General features: G+C 42.9%; 1 protein-coding gene across 4 annotated transcripts in view; it reads left to right on the top strand.

Annotated features, from left to right (window-relative positions):
• PTBP3 (polypyrimidine tract binding protein 3) overlaps positions 1–21,130 on the top strand; it is a 467,207-nt gene that overhangs the window by 213,460 nt on the left and 232,617 nt on the right. For all 4 annotated transcript variants that reach the window (XM_069238700.1, XM_069238675.1, XM_069238683.1 and 1 more), the window contains 2 exons: positions 644–813; positions 16,990–17,136. In XM_069238700.1, the coding sequence (XP_069094801.1) occupies positions 644–813; positions 16,990–17,136 (317 nt within the window). The remainder of the gene's footprint in view (positions 1–643; positions 814–16,989; positions 17,137–21,130) is intronic.

Raw genomic sequence — 21,130 nt, forward strand, 5'->3', positions numbered from 1 at the left:
TTGGAAATTCACAGGCTATTTATTTAGAATCTTGTATTAACCATGCAGTAATCTTGCAGACATTCTGCAGCGTTTTGACACAAAAGGCGATGTTGAACATGAGCGGTTGAGCATTTCAAAGTGGATTTCTCGCAGTTTAACCAAACAGTGGCGCTACATGTACATCTGATTTTAGATCGAGTTTTCGGAGCGCAGCTGTCGGAGTTATTGCTAACAATGCATAGAGTGGTTTTTCGATTCCCATTTTAGCCATTGGCTTTCTTCAAGCAGCTTCTTCCTGTCACTGGCTTGAGATTTTGTAAATGCTGTTTTAATTTCGTCCAGCGGAGTATTTATTTAGATTTCATTTAATTCTATTTTTAGTGGCTGTATGGATGTATCTTTCCACCCCCACTGGAGTGTTCATATTAAACTGCCTGAGGGACGGTTTTAGAACCATAGTTCTCTCAGTACCCTCCAGCTGGCCTCAGCTCCTGTGTCTTAATGAAATAATTCATGTGCTTATATTAAACCCAGACCTCTTGGCTTTGCCCATGCTTGTTTGTGTTGTTTCTGTTGTCTTTGTGGTAATAAACACACTGCTTCAGAAAGTATTAAACCCAGTCACCAAATAAATATGTTCAATAAAATGTTTTTCTTGCAGCTAATGGGAACGACAATAAGAAATTCAAAGGTGATCGGTTTCCCTGCTCTCCGTCTCGTGTCCTCCATCTTCGCAAAATTCCAAATGATGTCACTGAAGCAGAAGTTGTGTCATTAGGTCTCCCTTTCGGCAAAGTCACTAATATTTTGATGTTAAAAGGAAAAAGTCAGGTACGTTAAGTTAATGTAGGCGCTGAAACAAAGTTCTATTGTGCCTGCATACGTTTTAGCAATATTTAAGGTATGTTCTGCATGTAAAAGCAAATGTAGGATGAAGTATATACTGTAAAATACTAGTACCATTGCTTCATCACAGTTTATGCGAGACAGTGTGTGTTTTCAAGCATGTTTTTTTTAATGTGTTCAATTGCAAATATAGGGAGTAATCGTCCAATCAATGAATAGCGGCTCTCAAAATAAAAACACATGTTCAAATAATGTACTGGGGCTTTATGAACAGGTACTTGGTCTTTGGAGGGGTCAGGTGTGGTTGGGGGTCTGAATGAGAATTTTTCTAGCTATCCTAACAAAAAGTTTCAATTCTATAAAAGACTCTGAGGAGAGGATTATGCTTAGCTTTCTTCACTTTATTTTACAGCAATCTTTTTTTTATTACTTAACAAAACCACATTTCCCACGGAACACTGGGATTAGTAAAAATAAACAATTAGCATCAGTCCATATGCGAGCAAGTTCCCAATCACAGGTCAGCACCAGCATGATAGTACGTCTCCTCTGTCACTAAATCCTTTCATTGCGCAAGTCATGGCCTATCTCTCTTCTCATGAATCCCGTTTCCCATTCTCCATTCCTTGAAAAAAAGAGACAAAATTACCAAGAGGATCTTCACCTATCAGGCCACCCGATAATGAAGGTACTGTAATACAAGATGTTTGAGTAACAGTAAATCTACACCATATGCAAAATGTATGTAGTAAACATCTGCTCAATAACCATCACTGCATAAATGTTATAGCAGGGAAAATGGAAAATGTTACTCATCACTGGGAGGGTTTCCTAGATGATAATTCCGTCGGTGGAATAATCCTCACCTCCAAGTCCTTAACAGAATTGAAACTTTCAGTTACGATAGCTAGGACATTTTTCATTCTATGTCAGGACTGGAGACGAGAATTATGCTAGTTTAAAGCTTACTTACCACTAACTGAGCCATATCCAGAACTGGCTTAAAGTAAATCCTATTAAAGGTAGAATCAGAGGACCAATCAGCCATGTTCATGATATCTTCCAGGCGGACACCCAAACAGAACGCCATAGAGGCCATTGCTTCATGAGTGGAGTGTATGCCAAATATTCTAAGATAGACTTTTGCTTCCTGCATCACCCAACGTACCCAACGGGCTATGGTCTGGGATGACACAGCCTTGTGTGGCTTCTTGAGGGCGATTGAGAGCTGTCTCTCACCTTGGTGCCGGTAGTCCTCGAACATTTCCTCATGGGCCTGAGGCATTACACTAAGTACAGCTTGGAAATGTCCAGAAACCCTGGGTACTCTGACTCTGGTATTAGATTTTGTTTGTCTGCTCAATGTAAAAGACACTCCAGAGGGACAAAAAAGACCTTCTTGTAATGTCTAGGGCTTGGACATCCGAGACCCTCCTGCACTACAACATGCACAGCATCATCACCAGTTCAGTCCAGAGCTCTTTCTGTGAGAGGAACCTATTAGGTTGCCATGATATAAAACATTTAACACCGTCTTAAGATGTTAACAGGCGAGCAGTGCAGCTCTGGAGGCAAAGATACCCTAATGCCATGTAGGAGCCTACACTCAAAAGGGTGTTTCCCCCACTGGGGATCCTTCCATGGGCACATGTCCTGCTGATAAAGCTGAGCGGAAGGTGTTAATAGACTGATACGCCATAACCTTCTGCGCTAGGTTGGCCAAAAAAATTCAAAGCTATTGTCAACCTTTTTGAAGATTCCGAGTATTATAGAGCACCTCAAATGTTGTAGTTCTGTACTGTCATTTGATCTGAATCTAGGTTGAAAAGAGCTTGTAATATTTTTGTTGGTAATGTGGAAAGCCACTTGAAAGACTAATTTTTCAACGAGGTTTCATAGGAAAGAACATTTTGAGACGTATTGAAGATAGATTGAGGCGGTCGTGTATTGACCCTTTCTGCAACGGATGATTTGATGTGATTTTGAAAAAGGTTGAGGAAAGGCCATCTTGAGTAACAGGCATTTGGAAGCATGAAAAGTAGTATGAGTAATGGAGTAGAGATTTCTGATCACTTAGAGGCTGCAATGGTTCATCTGTGAATAATACTTGAAAAAGATTATATTTATGTGACTTCTGTGTCCAAAAGAGGGCGAAATAGCCAGGTTGGATATCGATAGTTGTGATAATAAGAGATAGCTGTTGTTGCCTCGTATTCAATAGTCAGATGGGTGTTTTGGAGGTTTACTTCCCTGGAGGTGATAGCAAGACTTACAGAAGTTTCATCTGAATGTGCTAAAGTGCGAAAAGAGGAAAGGGTTTGTGGAGTTTTGCAGTGGAATATAGGGGGTTATTACAACTTTGGAGGAGGTGTTAATCCGTCCCAAAAGTGACGGTAAAGTGACGGATATACCACCAGCCGTATTATGAGTCCATTATGTCCTATGGAACTCGTAATACGGCTGGTGGTATATCCGTCACTTTTGGGACGGATTAACACCTCCTCCAAAGTTGTAATAACCCCCATAGTGTTTTAGAAGAGTTTGAAATCTATCTGATTTGAAGTAGGAAGTAGTAGGTATTGGAATGAATAATCAATGTGTTGTGGATCTATTGGTTTTGTATATACTAATCTTTAATGCAATATGTGTGCTTTTGTTCAGTTAATTAATGTAACATGGTGTGCAGGTAATTTTGGATTCTATAACGGTACATTTTAAAAGAGCCAGCTTCTTCATGATGTCTCCCTGTGAACATCTCTGAGTTTGAAAGCACATTTGACAGACAAGTCAAAGTACATGATAGATTGACAAGAATAATTAGTTTGGTTGTTTGTTTTCATTGTTTGATTATTTTGGCTTACCATATTGTGATATTGACTTAGGTGATGTTTTTCAAATGAATGACAGAGTCATTATTTCAGTCTAGAAGCATTGGTATGCCTATTCCCAAAATGTTAGTGGGGACTAGAATAAGATCCAGAGGGTTATCTTTTTTTTTTTATAGTTCAGAGGTGAAGATAGGTCATGTAAATTAAATATCTTTTTAGGTAGATGTTGTTTATGTATTCATATTGTAACTAATCTTTAAATCACACCAAATGATAGGTAGAAAAGGAAGGATGACATTATTGACGGTGTCCTAAAGGTGTTATACAAAGATCGGTTTCTGATGGATATATCTTCTCATAGATCCTCACCTTTTGAAATGCTCCAGGTGCCAGATTGGATCTGAAAAACCTTTCTTGTGTAATAGAACTCCAGTGCCACACAAGGCTAGTCACTGCTCCATCTACCCAGGTTGTGACTATATGACACAACCAGATCCACTCGCGTTGGTTCCTTTTTAGGGTCGAGCCTGCGTTGCATGCGCTCGCGCATGCGTAACGCAGGGAGACTCTTAAGTATTTAGAAAAGGGCTCCGAGCCCTGTCAACTTCATGTCAGTGCTTTTTATTGGTTCGTGGGCTTCCCTAATAAAATCTTCTTGCTTTCATTAGTGGAAGGCACCCATATGTCATGCCTTTTCCGGTGGCAAGCCCTCCTCGAGCGCAGCGACCAAGTACAGAAAACATGCAAGGCTCGCTGTTTTCCATCGGGCTCGTGGACTTTTTTTTTCTCTAATTTAGAGCGCGATCTCGCTTGGCAGAAGTCGAGCGCTTTACATACTTGAATTCACTTTTTCGGGTTGTGTACATAAATACACTTTTGCCCAATAGGTTAAAAGTCGGGTTAAGAATTTACAACGCGATCAGCTCTAACATGAGCAAACGCGAGACCCGTCGCATTGTAAATGCTTGTTTTTGTTTCTGCTGCATCAACGAAGGTCTGAAGCTATTCTAGTTTTTCACTGAAAATCATCCTCAGTGAATTGACAGCAACTAGGATGGCCATTCTTTACTTTCTAGGGCCTGGGGATTTAAACTTTGTTGATGTCTCAAGAAGATGTCAATATTGTATCCACTCAACACCTGTAAGTGGAATCTGTTATATAACAATGACCCTTTGGCTGCAGCTGTTATTCTTCAGTGCATTCAATGCTCATCGGAGTGCGGGAGGCCAAGCTTTTTTTGGGAATGGCCAGCAGAGACAGTACAAAGCTTCAGGTTAATTGCCTGTCAGGGTAATTCCCAAAAGGACCCTCCTGCAACAAAACCCACAAACAGTGCCCCAGGAAGAAGTCCTTTGCTACCTTGAGGAAACGGCCTGGCTCGTGGGACTTCAAAGAGACCTGGTGCTACAATGTTTCAATGCAGGTCTCCTGCTTGTCCATTTTCTGGAGAAGATAAAGCTGCAGTCCATGACTTCATCTGTTGCCCCTTCCCAGTCACATCTTTTGAACAGACCATGCTCGACATTTTCAGAAGTCTTTGTAAGCCACATGGTCACTCTTCAGGGGTGGGGTCTAATCCTGTGGGTTTAACAATTCCACCTACTAAAGCCATAGTATACGTACCTCCACAGCCTCTGGCTGTAGGACTCCTTTTGAGGATGCTCTTGCATGTTCCGGTGCTTACCCTCATACTTCTGGTGCTGCCTACAAGGGTATTTCCAGACGTGGGTCCCGTTCTCACTTTGCCACAGAATTCAAGCTAGCCTGGCTGATGAAGGGCAATACCCTGAAACTGGTCCCAGGATGCTTGTTTCTGGTTCAGGGAGGACCTGGCTTGGCAGTTCGGGCTGGACTGTTCCCATGAGGAACAGGGTCAAGACTGATTTGCATGTGACTGCGTCTAAACTGGGGTGGAAGCATGGTGAGCAAAAGAACAATGGATTAAACCCAGATCTGTGACTGGGGGGGTGAGTGTTTGCTTTGTTCAGCCCTCCGCCCATCATCCTTTTGTGTTGCTTGGTGCTGCCTACAAGACCATCTCAAGTGTGACCTTTGTAGCTGTTTAAATTATCTCTCCCACTTTCCAGTTGGCAGACATTAAGGAATTAGTGTGTGCATATTTTGATGATGAATGTCTGTCACATGTCCTTTCTTGGGCACCACATGTGTCCGGCTAGAACCTTTTGGATCGGATTCTGATGCCTTGAACTTACCCAATAGGAATTAAGAAACATGGATGGGGATGATTTGGAGTTGACACCTTCCTCGCTTCTTAAAATACAGATGCTGTCCTTTACCTGAACCTACTAAACACAAGTGGTCTTGATTTCCCTCAATAAAGGGTCAATTTCTTTTTCCATGGTGTGAAAAGTTGCAGAAGCACTGGAGTTATCCTTTCCTACAGCTGAAGAAAGTCCAACAACTTGATTGAAATCTTGCTCCTACCTTCACCGGCTCTTGAGCCCTTGCTGCCATTCTGCAAAGGTTTATTGGAGCCAGTTCAGGCAATTTGAGAGAGACCCTTTCATGTTTCCATAAATCCCTTAAGTACCACCTCATTACCACAAAAAGGCGGAACTTGACTATGATGGCTTTTGATAGCTGACACCCAGGATATTATTTTGATAGTTTTGAAGAAAACTACAATCCAGTTTTGAAGTCCTCCGCCTTATGTCATTGTGCATCCTGTTGGTGCATATGAGCCCTCTCCAGTGGACAGCAGTGGTTTCAGCATCAAGGGAGCCTCCACTTTGGTGCAGAATTTCGACTAATGTCCCAGACCTCCACTGGTGGAAGTACACCTTCTCTTCCAAGGGATCCTATAAATAGTCATAAGCACTGAATATTTCCACCCACGTGCGGGGTCCCCAGAGCATATATAAACACACATGTATATGTAAGTATAAAATTGTGTCCAGAATTTTAGTACATATATATATATATATATATATATATATATATATATATATATATATAATAATAATATACATTGTGTATGTAATCATGCAGTCTATTTTGACAAACAGGCTAAAAATGCACTAGTTTTGTTAAGTTATTCTTTAATAAAACAGTTCAACCAGAGTTAAAGTATTTCTGTAAAGCAGCAAGGAGAGCCATATAATGCATTACCAATCTTCTATAGAGAGAAAAACTGCAGTGAAAAGGCATTATCAGCCAGTAGGCTGCATCCAAATTGACCTAGCAGAACAAAAATACTGGCACCGTGCCTTTAAGGCCTTGAGAACCTCCAGTATCCCACCATGCCTCAGAGGTGAGAGTGCAGTTACTGTTGGGCTACAGTTAGGTCAGTTCTTTTTTCCAGCTCCTGTTAGGATCCAGTAGCCTTTTCTGGAAAAAAAAGTTCAGAAAAGTTAATTTTAAACACAGATTATTTTGTAAACAACTCAGAAAATGCTACTGGATCCTAACAGGAGCTGGAAAAAAGAACTGACCTAACTGTAGCCCAACAGTAACCGCACTCTCACCTCTGAGGCATGGTGGGATACTGGAGGTTCTCAAGGCCTTAAAGGCACGGTGCCAGGATTTTTGTTCTGCTATGTTAATTTGGATGCAGCCTATTGGTTAAGTATGCTTCTGTCTTTTCATTGCAGTTTTTCTCACTGTAGAAGATTGCTAATGCATTATATGGCTCTTTTTTTCTGCTTTACAGAAATGTTTTAACTCTGGTTGAACTGTTTTATTAACGAAAACTTTACAAAAATAGGGCATTTTCAGCCTCTTTGTCAACATAGACTGCATGATTACATAGACACATGTATATTATATGTACATGTACTAGGATTCTGAACACAATTTGATGCTTACATGTACATTTAATGTATATACATGTGTGTTTATATATGCTCCAGAGTCCCTGCACGTGGGCGGGAATATTCAGTGCTTATGCCTTTGAGGATTCCCTTGGACGAGAACTAGGATTTCCAGGTAAGTAACTTATCCTTCAACATGAACATGGGTCTTTCCTTTGCACTTAGCAATCTTAGCCCATTGTCGTTCAAGATACCTCCATCCATGGGAGTGGGGCGCACATCTGGGGGTGATGGCTCAAGGGCTTTTGTCTGCATCAGAGCAACAATGGCTTTTGAGTCAATTCACAATTTAAGTCCTGTCAACACAGCCACAGTCCATTACTTCATCAGGGAGGAATGGCCGAACACTTGCTTCAAAATCAGTCTGTGTGCTACTGGTTACATTTTTTTGATTGGCTTGAGTCTGAGGGGGTTTGAACTTCTTCCAGTCTTGTCTTTCATTTTCTTCTCATCTGCTGTATGATTTTGGCTTTTCTCAGCATGCTTGGCAACCTGTAAAAGCAAATTTGGCTGCTTTGACTGCCCCTATTTGTTGTCCTGATCTGCCTTCTTTGTTTAGGTCACCCCTATTTTCTAGAAGGGCATTTTGTACAGGTTTCCACCGGTGTTGTATATTATTATTTACTTTATTGATGGCACAGGATAGAACAAAGTTGATGATCACCTCTCTGTTGCCTTTGCGTTAACTAGTTGCACAATTTCACTTTGAGTCTCCTTGTGTATAAAGCTCAGTTATGCCTTGACGAACAAAGATTCACCAGCTAGCATTCATTCTCACTCCACTAGTGTCATGGGTGCCACTTGGCTAAGGCCCCTGGCACACAGCAATGGTTACTTTTCCACTTTTGCATAATTTCCTTGGTAAGCTGCCACTCTTCAAACCTGTCTTCTGGAGAGGTGTTGCTGCAGGAGTCATTCCTATTTTAATTTATCTGCTTGAAGATGTATCAATCAGAAGAAAAAGTTGCTTACCTTCAGTGATATTTTGGGTGGGTACTAGATCATCCCCTAGATTCTACACTGCCTCCCATCCTTCCCTGATGAGTTTGTGCAGTGGATATTAAAATCTCTAAGTATGCAAACATGTGTCTGCTGTTTTGCCAAAGATATAACACTTGTTACACTCTTCGTGCTTTGAGGGCATTGAAAACCTAGAATAGTGACACCAACACACCATTTGGTGGTATCTATATTTGAATGTCATTGTTCGTAGGCAGATGGAAGGAAGAAATTGGAGTTGTTTGGCAGCTCCTGGGAGCCCTTGGGAAGCTATTGCTGGGGATAAGGTTGTAGCTCTAGTCTAGTACCTGCAGTATATTCACAAGATGAAGAATTTACAGGAAGATGTATCCATCAGAAATTACAGTACCAGAGGTTAGGGCGTTTTTATTCTTGGCCGGTGCAGCACAGAATTGGCCACATCACAAATGGTTTATGATGTTCTTTGATATTAGACCCAGATGCCTGCTGTCCTCTAAAACATCCTTGACTAGTCAGTGGGGTTTCACTCTCCTTAATGTGCTTAAAGGATTGGGCCTAGCGCGTGCTATACCTCATAAACAGGTCATTAAAAAGCAAGCATTGGCAACGCCAGTGGACCTAGTCTTGTTTTTGCCGTTGCATTTTGCCGATGCTGTTTAGCATTGTCAAAAAAAGAAAAAAAAGATTAGTGATGATAATAAACAGCATTAATAAAAACAAAAGAAATAGTGTATATGTACACATTCTCCACATGTGCTCACATATGCCTAGTGACACTATGGCATGCACAGTTTGGGGATTTAAGCATCATTAAACATGCATGTGCACACATCATGGCCGCTCTTGTGCGTTTGAGCTTTATTATTTACTTTTATCAGTAGTGGACAACTATTTTCTAGAAGCAATTACAAATAAATAAAAGGTTCACTGAAGTTCAATTAGCGAAAAGAGGAGCGCAGTACCAAATGGCTGCAGCGGGCAAGCGGAGACACGGAGGTGGTGATAAAAAGTTAGACATTGAGGAACAGTAAGGGTGGGGAGATCAACAGGCTACCTGGGGGTAATGCACAGCATGTGGAGGGGGGGCAGCACATGGGCCAGATGGGAGCAAGAACAAGCAAGCATTTGCAATGCTCTGGGTCTCGCGTTTGCTCGAGTTAGAGCTATTGGCGTTGTAAATTCCTAATTGAACTTTTCTTGCCACATCAATTGAAAATGGAAAGTAAATAGTGGGATTTAAACATTACGCATTAATTTTTCAACAGTTTAACTTGGTTTAGGAAAAAATGAGCACTTTACAACTAATACAGAATACATTAGTAACATAGTCTAATAGTTATGAAGTGCTCTTTTTCGCAATTTCCTAAGCAAGGTTCGCGCTATATAAAACTGCTGAAAAATGAACGTGTAATGATTGGACGTTTTTTTTCCAGCAGTTTAAATACTGCAGACTTTACACCTTCAGAACTTACCATCTGGCCGAAACTCAAAGAACTTGAGCTCGAACTTTCCCCTTGTGTCTCACGTAGTATTTCGAGTAGAAGTCGCTCCCCATGGCCACCACTCAGACCCGTAAGTGGAGCAGCCCCATCTGCAGAGCACGCAAGGGGACAACAGTCCCAGCATAGTGACGTCAGAGCGTCCAGTCTTCAACACATGAAGGGCAAATAGCCATAGAAAAACGTTTGAAAGAAGACAAACGGTACACATTGACAACGATTGGAAAGTTGAATAAATATATATATATATATATATATATATATATATATGTGTATATGTGTATATATATGTGTATATGTGTATATATATGTGTATATGTGTATATATGTATGTATATATGTGTATATATATGTGTATATATGTATGTATATATATATGTGTATATATGTATGTATATATATATGTATGTATATATGTATGTATATATGTGTATATATATGTATGTATATATGTGTATATATATATATGTATGTATATATGTGTATATATATATATGTATGTATATATATATATGTTTGATGGCATGTGTAGCTGCAGATACTCATGCTGTGCACATCCCGCCATCTGGTGTTGGGCTCGGAGTGTTACAAGTTGATTTTCTTCGAAGAAGTCTTTTCGAGTCACGAGACCAAGGGACTCCTCCCATTTCGACTCCATTGCGCATGGGCGTCGACTCCATTATTTCAACAGCAATGTAACAGCATCACGATGTAATATACGGATGCATCTAACAAATGTATTTGTTTGAGGCTAGTGACAGATTTTATTGAATAAGTGTTCACGTTGTACCTTACGAGCTACCATAGAAGGACCGGTGATAGATCAATCCTTGTTGCAAAAGGGTTTCGCTTATGCTTGTTACATTGGATCCTCAAGTGCAAGCAGCCCAGGGAAATCATGCCTGTCACTTATATAAGCGCAGCAAGGATGAACTTTCTGACAGTGTCCTTCTTGTGAAAAGGGAAGCTTCCTCGAACACAAGCAGGAAACAAAGGAAAAAAAGTCCCCTAAAGAACAGAATCACCAGTGCAAAGTGTAATTATACAGAAGTTGGTCCCTGCTCCCAAAGAGGGACAAACGGGCATGACTGACCCACTAGCAAGGAAGGATTTTAATGGACACTGAAACTAACATACGAAATAGCTTTAAGCCCATAATATAAGTATACTTATAAGTATATAAGAGGTTGTACGCTTACGCTCGACCTAAAAAATCACATGTTAAAAAAGAAGAGAAACAGCCATTGGTAATGCCTGTAGATCTGGTTGTAATGTGGTATGAACCTATTGCACCCAAGTACACCGCTTACACCACACTTGAACTCACACATCTCCCTGCACTCAAAGGCACACTGTGTACCCTAAAACACTTAAACATACATTCACTTAGGTGCAACTCTCATCCTGCATCTCCACAGGCACACACCTCACTCACCCTGCACATATATAATTCTCATGGTATATTCACAAAGGAAGACCCCTTACTCTACCCTCTTCCCTCTATGTTCACACATGCACACCACTCAACCTGTAACCATGCAAACACAATGCCAAACCACACAGACCTCTCTTAACTCTGCATTTATACAGGCACCTCACTCTGCCTACAATCACACAGGCCCACAGCTGACCCCCAACCAGGCAGACTTCTCAACTGGCACTCACAGAAGCACACACATGGTTCAACCTGCATTTACAGCATCCCCACATTCCCACCTCATGCAGGCACACTGTACACTCACACATGCACTCCTCTCAGCTTGCACTCTGTCTCCGCACAACTCTACCCCTGCACTCACACAGGCTCGCCCACCTTGCACTCACTCACAAAGACACACACTTTACCTTGCATTCACAAGGGTTCACCCTTGCCCCTGCTCTGACAATGGCAAACCCTGCCCTTACACAGCACACTACCTGCACCACATAGTAACATCCCCCACACAGGTGTGACACAGACTCCTCCCACTGCACTTGGTAACCCCTCTTTTTGCACGCATTGATGCACAAAACCCCTGCACTCATAAAAGCAACCCTTATAAAAATATTAAGTTGTGTGTTTTTTGCACTTTGATTTGTCCCATTTGGGATGGAGGTGTAGCCAGTGTCTGAGAGCAACACCTGTGCTGCTTTCTTTTGCCCCAAGGCCAAAATTCCTGGTGTTAAGGGGACTTTCTAACACCACCCCTCCCCAGACGGCTGGGCAACCCCCCTCCCAATTGGAACAAGCCTATCTGCCCCCACCCCCCAAGGGAGGCAGAAAGACACTATTACCTCGGGGGTGTAATGGTATGGTTTGATTCCATAGGCTGCATCTTCCGTTTTTGGTTTTGGCGCAATTATGAATTCCCTTATGTGTAGTGTACATTCTACCCCCCTCTGAGGCAAATTGAAGGCAAACACATGTCTGGCTATGACAGTACCCCCAATCCAAATGGGACAAACCAGTCTTTTTGACTCCTCCCCCACCATGGACAGACAGGAGGTTTGCCCCAGTTTACTCCTGGGGACCAGAAAGCCCACTATGGGGCAGGAATATGTTTTTTTTAAATACTAGGGTTGGTCTTGCCCATCCTAATCTGCCCCACCTTCAACCATAATGCCTCAGTCTTTCTGCCCCGCTGCAGACTAAGAAACCCCATCCCAATGGCAAGCAAGAGAAGATTTGATTCCTTTGGGTGTTTTTTCATATGGGCCATGAAAGAGGCTAACTCCCAATATCCTCCTGCTTACATTAGTGAATGGCTGCACTTTTTGGGCTTGGGTAGGCTACCACCTGGGAAAACCTACCAGACCCAAACAGTTCTGAAAAGTAGACACCGAAGGAGTGCAAGATGGTGTGCTTTGCGTGATCATACAATATTTGTTTACCCACAGTGCCCTGCAAACCAGCATGAACACATCACATTTTCACCAAAAAAGTGCTCAGCACTGGGGGTGGAGGGTGAAGGGGGGGGGGGGAGAATGATGGGGAGGATTGGGAGTCCCAGCGGTTAAAGGGTTAGAGATTTTAAACAGATGCACTTTATTGAGCAAAACATGAAGTAACGTGTTTCAGCATATTACTGTTATACACCTCATTAAATGTGACCAGCTGTTCTAAAAGTTGACTCCATTTAAGGGCTAAAAATGTTAAAATCTGGATTCCCCTCCCTTACTAAGAATTCTACGCACCAAGTGTGTATATCCCTGCCTTGGTGTGTTCATAATAAACTCCAAAAACTCATTACTCAAGAGATCTATTTCTCCTGATGGAATAGTTGCTAGAAAGCTTCTGAACTTCAAAAATCTAAAAAATCTTTGCTGAGGTATTACAAATTTGTTCTGCCATTTTTCAAAAGTGGGGCAGTACCCCTCACATAACCTGTCTGTTGTAAAATTACAGAGCTGTTAAAAGGATAGAAAGATAGCATATAGTGATTCTAGAAAATTGGGATTACAACCAATTAAGGTATAGCAATGGCATCTTGAAATTTCAGGTACTTTCCTGATTTGTGCAAACCGAATAATAGACCCTAAGGGTTTTAAATTTGGTATACCTAAAGTATGCAGTTTCACAGAGGCCGTTGAAATACTTGGTAAACTTCCCGATCCTTTATAATCATAAAAGATTGGCCTAAGAGGTCACCCTAGCCCACCCATGATGGTAAATAATCAAAAAAATGAAGGCTGCCAGAAAATGTAGCCTTAACGAGGGCAGAGCGACTCAGCCCTGCTCTTGCGGTAAATAAGTTTTGAATAGCACATCGAGGCTTCTCATATCCCAAAATATATTTTTGCCAGCTAACTTCTCCTTTTTGGAAAAAAAACTTTGAGATACAAGGGTATAGTTTTAAAATAATAAAAGTTGTGGAAAATAATCATTTTTATAACATTTCAACACCCTTTTAGGCTAAGATTAAATCTGTCCCACTTCTGGAAAATTTGAATTGACTTGGAATATAATGAGTTGTAATTTAAATCAATGTCCACCATTCTCATTGTTGTATGCACCCCAAGATAAACTGCAGACTTGAACCAGCGACCATCCTTTCCATATCTGGGTCATTAGCCACCAATAATGTTTGTCGATATTGATGTTATACTTTGCTATAGCTCCAAAATTCTCTGCAATTTCTTCAATCAACACCAACGTGCTTGAAGGTGGAGATGTTAATGTGGCTATACCATCCGCGTGTGCCAAAACTTTACCTCAAAATTATGAAAAGAAAATTTGTTTGCAGCATTGTATGATTTGGACCTTGGATAAAAGGGTTGAAATATAGACTGGGAAGCAAGTGGAAAAAAGGGCAACCCTCCCTGATGTCCCTATTAATCCGAATTCCATCAGTCAGACCCCCAGCACAAACAATCCATGTAGTTGATGATCTTTATAGGCCTTCACTCCACTCAAAAGCAGGGCCGACACACATGTACTCCATCACCAACTGCAGAAACTGCCTAGGAGATCCTGTTGAATGCCTTCTCGGCATCAAGTAGGATCAGCCCACCAATCTATTCTTTACACAAGCCAAACCCAATCAGTTATGACTGTATTCACATGGAAAGTAGTGTATCTGGCTGGAATAAACGCATGCTGCATAGGATCGATGAGTGGAGAAATGATTGTGGAAAGCCAGTTGGAAAGTACACCTGAGTAGATCGGCTGGTAGGGGCCACGTTTAGTTGTATTCGTCTCTTTCTTAAAAAATACACCAATATGAATCCTCCCCAACCCCCAAGATTCAGGCACCCGTTCAGATCACTAAATTAAGTAATTTAGTCATAGCTGGGATCAAGACATTAGGTAAAGTTTTGTAATACCCAAGTGGTAACTAATCTGAGCCTAAAGCTTTCCCATGTGCCAGCTGAGACCATGCCTTTTCTGTGTCTATTTCCGTGATTAATGCCTTAGGAGTATCCCACTATCTTGATGTGAGTACCTTTTGGAGGAAATTCCTGCAAGAAAACCTCTATTTGATCCTGTGAAGTATTACAGGTTCCTGTATAAATATTAGAATAATATGCCAGAAAAACCTCCCTTATCTCCCCGGGAGCTATAACCGGATCTTCTTAGTGGTTCTATCCCATGTTAATTTTTTGATATGTCTGCACAGCAGTTATTTGTTCAAATACTGGTACTGAACCTACAAACGGGGATTGAACAGTGCAATTTAAATGCTCTGTTTCCGATTGAGATAGCTTCCACCGCATAGCAACCTCCATCTGTTTCTCTTTGCGCATTGACCCTGTAGTAAAATTCAACGTCTGCACCCCTGGTCAAAAGCTTTCAATGCATCCCACAGCACCAGAATTGATGCAGATCACAAATTAATTTCTGTAAGTAATCTCTATAAAGTTTCTTAGCATGGCTTCATGCTAAGAAATGAAGCCATGTTGGTCTCAACATAGTGTTTGTCTAATGGAAGCTTTCTGTTAAAAGTTCAACGAGGTGGATCTCAAGAAGAACGTAAGAACCCCCACTTTATATATATATTGATAAAACATTATGGTTGGGTACCACCCTTGGAATAAGGTAAATATATATGCTTGAGGCCAGAGTGTGCTCTGCTAAAGACATGTTGGTCCGTGAGACCGATTTATACTTGTGACTTTCTCCATGTGACTCCACTAGGGAAGCATCAATTCCAGGCTACAAAATCTCATTAAAATCCCAGCAGAGTATGAGATCCAGGCCACAAGAAGCTCTTCTTTCAATAGATAAAATAGCGAGGGATCATCTAAATGAGTGCCATAAACTATACATAGAGTGAGTTACACTACACTTTTCCTTGTCCGAGTGATTAACAGACCCCCGTGATCCACCCTAGCATTATCAACAAGCCATTTCCTGCCAAACACCAAAAGAGCGGTGCTCACTGTGGGGCATCAATCCGAGCCTCAATTAAGTTTAAGGAAAATACCACTCCTGTTTCACATAAAGTTAAACCTCTCCTGTGGATTATGTCATGACCTTTTGAAGTTTAGATCAGTTGCACAATGAGGATATATTAATATGGACATATTCGTCCGAACATGTTTTTGCAATGGTTATTTCCTCGAAAATTCAAAGATACTCTTTGCAGTTTTGTTCTCATTAAACAAAGATATTATGGTGGATTACGATTTTTAACGCAGAATTCTTGAAATGATGCCGCCCTTAGGGAACGCCAACTATGTTTCTATTGTTGTAATGTGGAAACCACCCACTATCTTGCTCTTTCGGAGGAATATCACTGTCTCATGCCAGTGAGTATTTAAGGTTATCTTTCAGATTGCTTCGGCTGCCAGCGTGTTTCATAGGCTGATGGGCGTTTTGTTTCAAGATGTTCAGTGTGTTATATTTTTCCGAGGTGACTTACTCATCTTTTGTGTACAGGCCATAAGAAACAGTGTTCGACTACAAAAAATCCGATATATTGGCATGACAGCCAGGAGAGAAAAGTGTACAGTTTCTGCATAAACCGAGCCAGTAATCAGCTGATCATAAAAGTTATTTGTGAATTAGGCAAAATGCATTGTTGATGCCAATTCCATTGGTATCAGGGCTGTGGTCCGTAAGGAATAGACGGTTATCGCGCGCACATAAGATCTGAAGTTCATTATAGCAGTATTGAGCCTGAGCCACCTTCATCGGCATGGAGGTTGCAATGTTTCCTTTCTGGTCAAACCATGTCTCGGATTGCGATGTACTTGTTTTGCTTCTTTGAACCCAGGAAACGAGGTAGTCCGCATCTAATGCGCCTGTTTTGGCCCCGATAGGTACCCTTTCAGGTTTGACTTCGTCTTGCTCGTTTCCCGGAGCTCTGTCAAAGTGAGGAAATGAAAATCTTGGAATACAAATGCTGTTTATGAATAAATCAGTCGTCTAGAACAGTGTTCTTTGTGCGGAATGACAAGCAAATTGCTAACGGATGCCGTTGTGTTTCCACCCACCTAATAGATAATTGCAATGAGGGTGGTTTTGCACACAAACAAGTCCTCGCTGCATCACTAAAGGTTGGGCTTTTAAACTGACCCTGTTTTTCTTCTCGTTTCCACAGGCTTTCTTAGAAATGGCTTCGGAAGAGGCTGCTGTTACCATGGTGAACTACTACACGCCCGTCACTCCCCAGCTCCGAAGCCAGCCCGTCTACATTCAGTATTCCAATCACAGGGAACTCAAGACGGACAATTTGCCCAATCAGGCTGTAAGTGCTGCTGCACGCTGGATTAGTAAATGACCCATCACTTTAGCAGAATCCCTCTTTTTTATATACTGTAGTGTAGACGTTTGTTAAATCACAGAAATCGTAAGGGTTAAGTAAAGCGTTTCCCACATAGGACAACTTTGAAAATCAGGAGTCTCTTATGTTACGATTAATATTTATAATGCTCAGGATATAATAAGACGTCCGTGTTCTAGGCGCATCAAACAATAAAACAAACATCAAAACACATAACACAAATAGGTCGTCATCAAAACACACAACCAGAATATACAGGAGAAGACTGGAAGTGGAGGCATTGTGATTCCAGGTATGGTGTGTTATCGTCTGTCAGAAGACACGAGAATACCTTGTCATTGTGCAGACAGCCTCGGAGCTTTTGAGTGCCGCGCAATACAAATGTTTAAATAAACCTGCATTTAAAACTTTTCCCGATTGCGACTGTTTGACTCAGAAGGGCTATGTTGTGCATATGACGGTCCTCTCCGGCGGCCACCCAGACCCATCGGTATGTATACATACTGTTTGGGATCCAACATTTCTTTTTCTCTTTAGTGTCTCATCTAGGTTTACACCTGTCAGGAGTAATATAAACACACGCACCTCCGTTCTAGGGGCAATATATACTTTTCTTTTTTTTTTTTAAACGCAGCCTCAAACGTTCAAGGTATAAAGGGAACTATGAAGTCTTTGGCAAATTTGAAAAACAATGCTACGTTTATGAAAATATTTAAACCGAGATACCAGATATCGTGGAATAAAGCCCTCGTCTCTGCCACACAATCTTCGGAATCTCACCAATACTAACCCTAATTGATCTGTTAGCGAGTTGGGAGCTGAGCTGTCTGCTCGGTGTTTTTTTTTTTTTTTTTTTTTTTTCCCTTTTCTTTTTTTTTTTTGTCTCGCGATTAGTATGTGTACGCTACGGAGGGATGTTTAAAGAGCCTGTGGTGCGGCAGAGCGGTTGTATCGGAGCATGTTTGGGATTTATACATATGTTAATGTTTGTGTCGGGTTTAATTTACTTTGTTTACATTTTGTTCCACGTTGGTCAGTGGGTGTGGATTTATTTGTGGTTTAACCCTTTCAGTCCCTGATATATATTTTTTCTTTTTTGTAAATGCTCCTACTCTACGTCGCTCTCGATCCTGCTCATGCTGAAGGTCGCGGAACCCCCTCCCGATGATAGTTGCTCCAGTCCAAATCGTCGGGTGAATCCTACAAGCATAAGAGGTCAATCTGTTCAACTTCACTGCGCTTGTCCAAGTCTTTGACCAGGTGCAGGAACTAAAACAGAACTTGAGGCGTCACTCCACTGCAGAGCATGTGCATGGGTCCACGTGGAACTGGAGCGACCCCTGCCCAGCTCTCAGTTTTAGGAAGCATGCACCTCATATTTGGGTGGCCCAATCCCATTGGAGTGCCTCTAGGCCTCATGGATTTGTGCGGGGGCCCTACAGGGTTTAGCCTGCGGGTCTGCCCTTTATGCCAGTCAGGCCCCATGGATCTGGTGATGGATCTGGAGCGGTGCTACCGGCGAGGCCGCAACCTTCCACTGAGCCCGCCCCAGTGCTGACGCCCTGCAGCAGTTCCATACCCATTGTCATTCCAGCTTTGTATATGGAGCAAAACTAGCATTGCCCGATGCAGAGTCCAGCACCGGCCTGTACCATGCCTTCCCAGCCAGTGCCTTTTTGTTTTGACAGCCCTGGAGAGGGGGACAAGTGGGAGGGGGCCTGAGGACCCTTATGGATTCCACCACCCCTAGACGAACCAGAGGACAACTAGTATGAGGATCTGGTGGATGGCAGTCATTTGGACACCGCACCAGAAACTGGCTTGGTCTCTCATCCTACCATGGTTATGGAGGAAGGAGCCTCTTGTGCCATAGAGTTGCGACTGAGGTTCTGACCTTGCATTTCCCTCAGTGGCAGTCGAGATGAACATCTTGACAGAGGTCTGTCAGCTGGGATTGATCTCCACAGAACCTTTCCTCTCATTTAAGGAAACTCTTATGGATATCCTGCTTGGGGGCCTAGTCGAGGCCCTGCGTAGGGGCTCCAGTGTGCAGGGGCTCCTGTGCACAGGATGATTGCCTGGCGCCCACACCCCACTGCTGGGTATTAAAATTCCTCACCCAGCATCCCACCCCAGAGAACTAGATCGTCCAAGCCCTCCACCTCCTGAGCCAACTTTGGCATGTCTGTCCCATTCCACTGGATAGGGCATTCAAAAGGCTGGGACACCTTTGGTAAGGGGATGTTCTTTTCCGCCAGCCTAGCCCTGTGGTCTGTTAACATTGTGTGCCTTTTGGGCCAATACACTCACACTGTGTGGGATTCTGTTCTGCAAGTGACGCCCATGGTCACGGAGGAGGCCCGAGCCATACTTAGCCAAGCCATTGCTGGCTGGCGAGCTACACTAAAGATACTGTATAATGGGGGCTGGACACGACTGACTCGCTAGGCAGATGATTGTGTCATTAGTTTCACTCAGGCGCCATGCCTGGGTGAGAACCAGTGGCTTTTCAGGAGATGTCCAGGCTTCCCTCGTGAGCTCATGATTGCAGTCTCCTCAGACTCAGGTGCTGGAGTGCATTAAAGACAGTAGGGCTGTGGCCATATCTTTGGGCCTAGCCATGACTCTCTCCTCTCCCAACCCCAGTCTGTCTTTCGTTCCTTCTGTGGCTACAATGGGGGCTACGAACTGCGTCCTTTTCCATCCCGGCCAATGGACTTCCTAGTGTTTCTGTGGCTGTGAATGCGGTTCCCACAAGCCATGTAAAACCACCAGCCAGAGGTGAGGGCCAGTCCATCACCCCTTGGTAATCACAGCCCCCAAACCTCATTAATTTGCTCTCATACCATCACAGGCATCCACTGGGAGGCAGGAGGTACCATCACCTGCCCCATTCCATAAGATTGGATTAGTGGGTTCTTCAAATTGTCCAGAGGGGTTATTCCATCCCCTTTCTAGAAACCTCCCCACCCATGCCACCTACTCAAGACCAGCTGACTGAGGAACATCTCTCCTTGATCCATCAGGAAGTACTGGCTCTTTTGGCCAAAGGAGCCGTCAAGGGGGTGCCAGCATCAGAAGTAAGTTGAGGTTGTAGTTCATGCTATTTTCTAGTGCCCAAAAAGGACAGCAGCCTCAGTCCTATTCAAGAACTGCACCTTCTCAACTTCTTCCTGAAGGAGAAGTTCAAGATGCTCACTTTAGCTAAGGTCCTATCTGCCCCTGACCCAAGAGACTGGATGGTAGCACTGAACTTACAGGATGCCTGTTTACACATCCTTGTCCTGTCCTGCCCACAAGTGTTACCTGGGGTTTACAGCAGGCCACAGGCACTTTCACTTTGCTGTGCTCCCCTTTGGCTTTACCTGTGCCCCAAAGGTGTTCAAAGTGATGGTGGCTGCAGCACATCTGTGGAGGTCTGGGGTTTGAGTCTTCCCCCACCAAGTTGATTGTGTCTCGAAGGCAGGCTTGCCACAGGCTGTCATCTTCCACTTAAGGACTGCAGCGGACGTCCTGCGCTCACTGTGGTTAACTGTCAATGTGCCAAAGTCACAACTGACTCCCTCGCTCCGATGCCCCCTTTCATCAGAGCTGTTCTGGATGCAGTGCAGTTTCGGGCCTATCCTCCCTAACAGCAAGTCAAGGATATTCAGGCAGACCTCCTGCACTCCCTGTGGTTCACTGACAACGTTCTCGAAGTCACAACGGACTCCCTCGCTCAGATGCCCCCTTTCATCAGAGCTGTTCTGGACACAATACAATATCGGGCCTATCCTCCCTAACGGCAAGTCCAGGACATTCAGGCTATGAATCAGATGTATCAGTGTCTGGCCTGGTTTTTGATGAGACTGGTTCTGAGGCTGTTAGGCATGACACCTCCTGCATCCTGCTGTAACACATGCTTGTTGGCATATGTGGGTTCTCCATTCGGAACTGAAGTCCCAGTTGGTACAGCACC

The sequence above is a fragment of the Pleurodeles waltl genome, chromosome 1_2, assembly GCF_031143425.1.
Source record: "Pleurodeles waltl isolate 20211129_DDA chromosome 1_2, aPleWal1.hap1.20221129, whole genome shotgun sequence".
Classification (NCBI taxonomy): Eukaryota; Metazoa; Chordata; class Amphibia; order Caudata; family Salamandridae; genus Pleurodeles; species Pleurodeles waltl.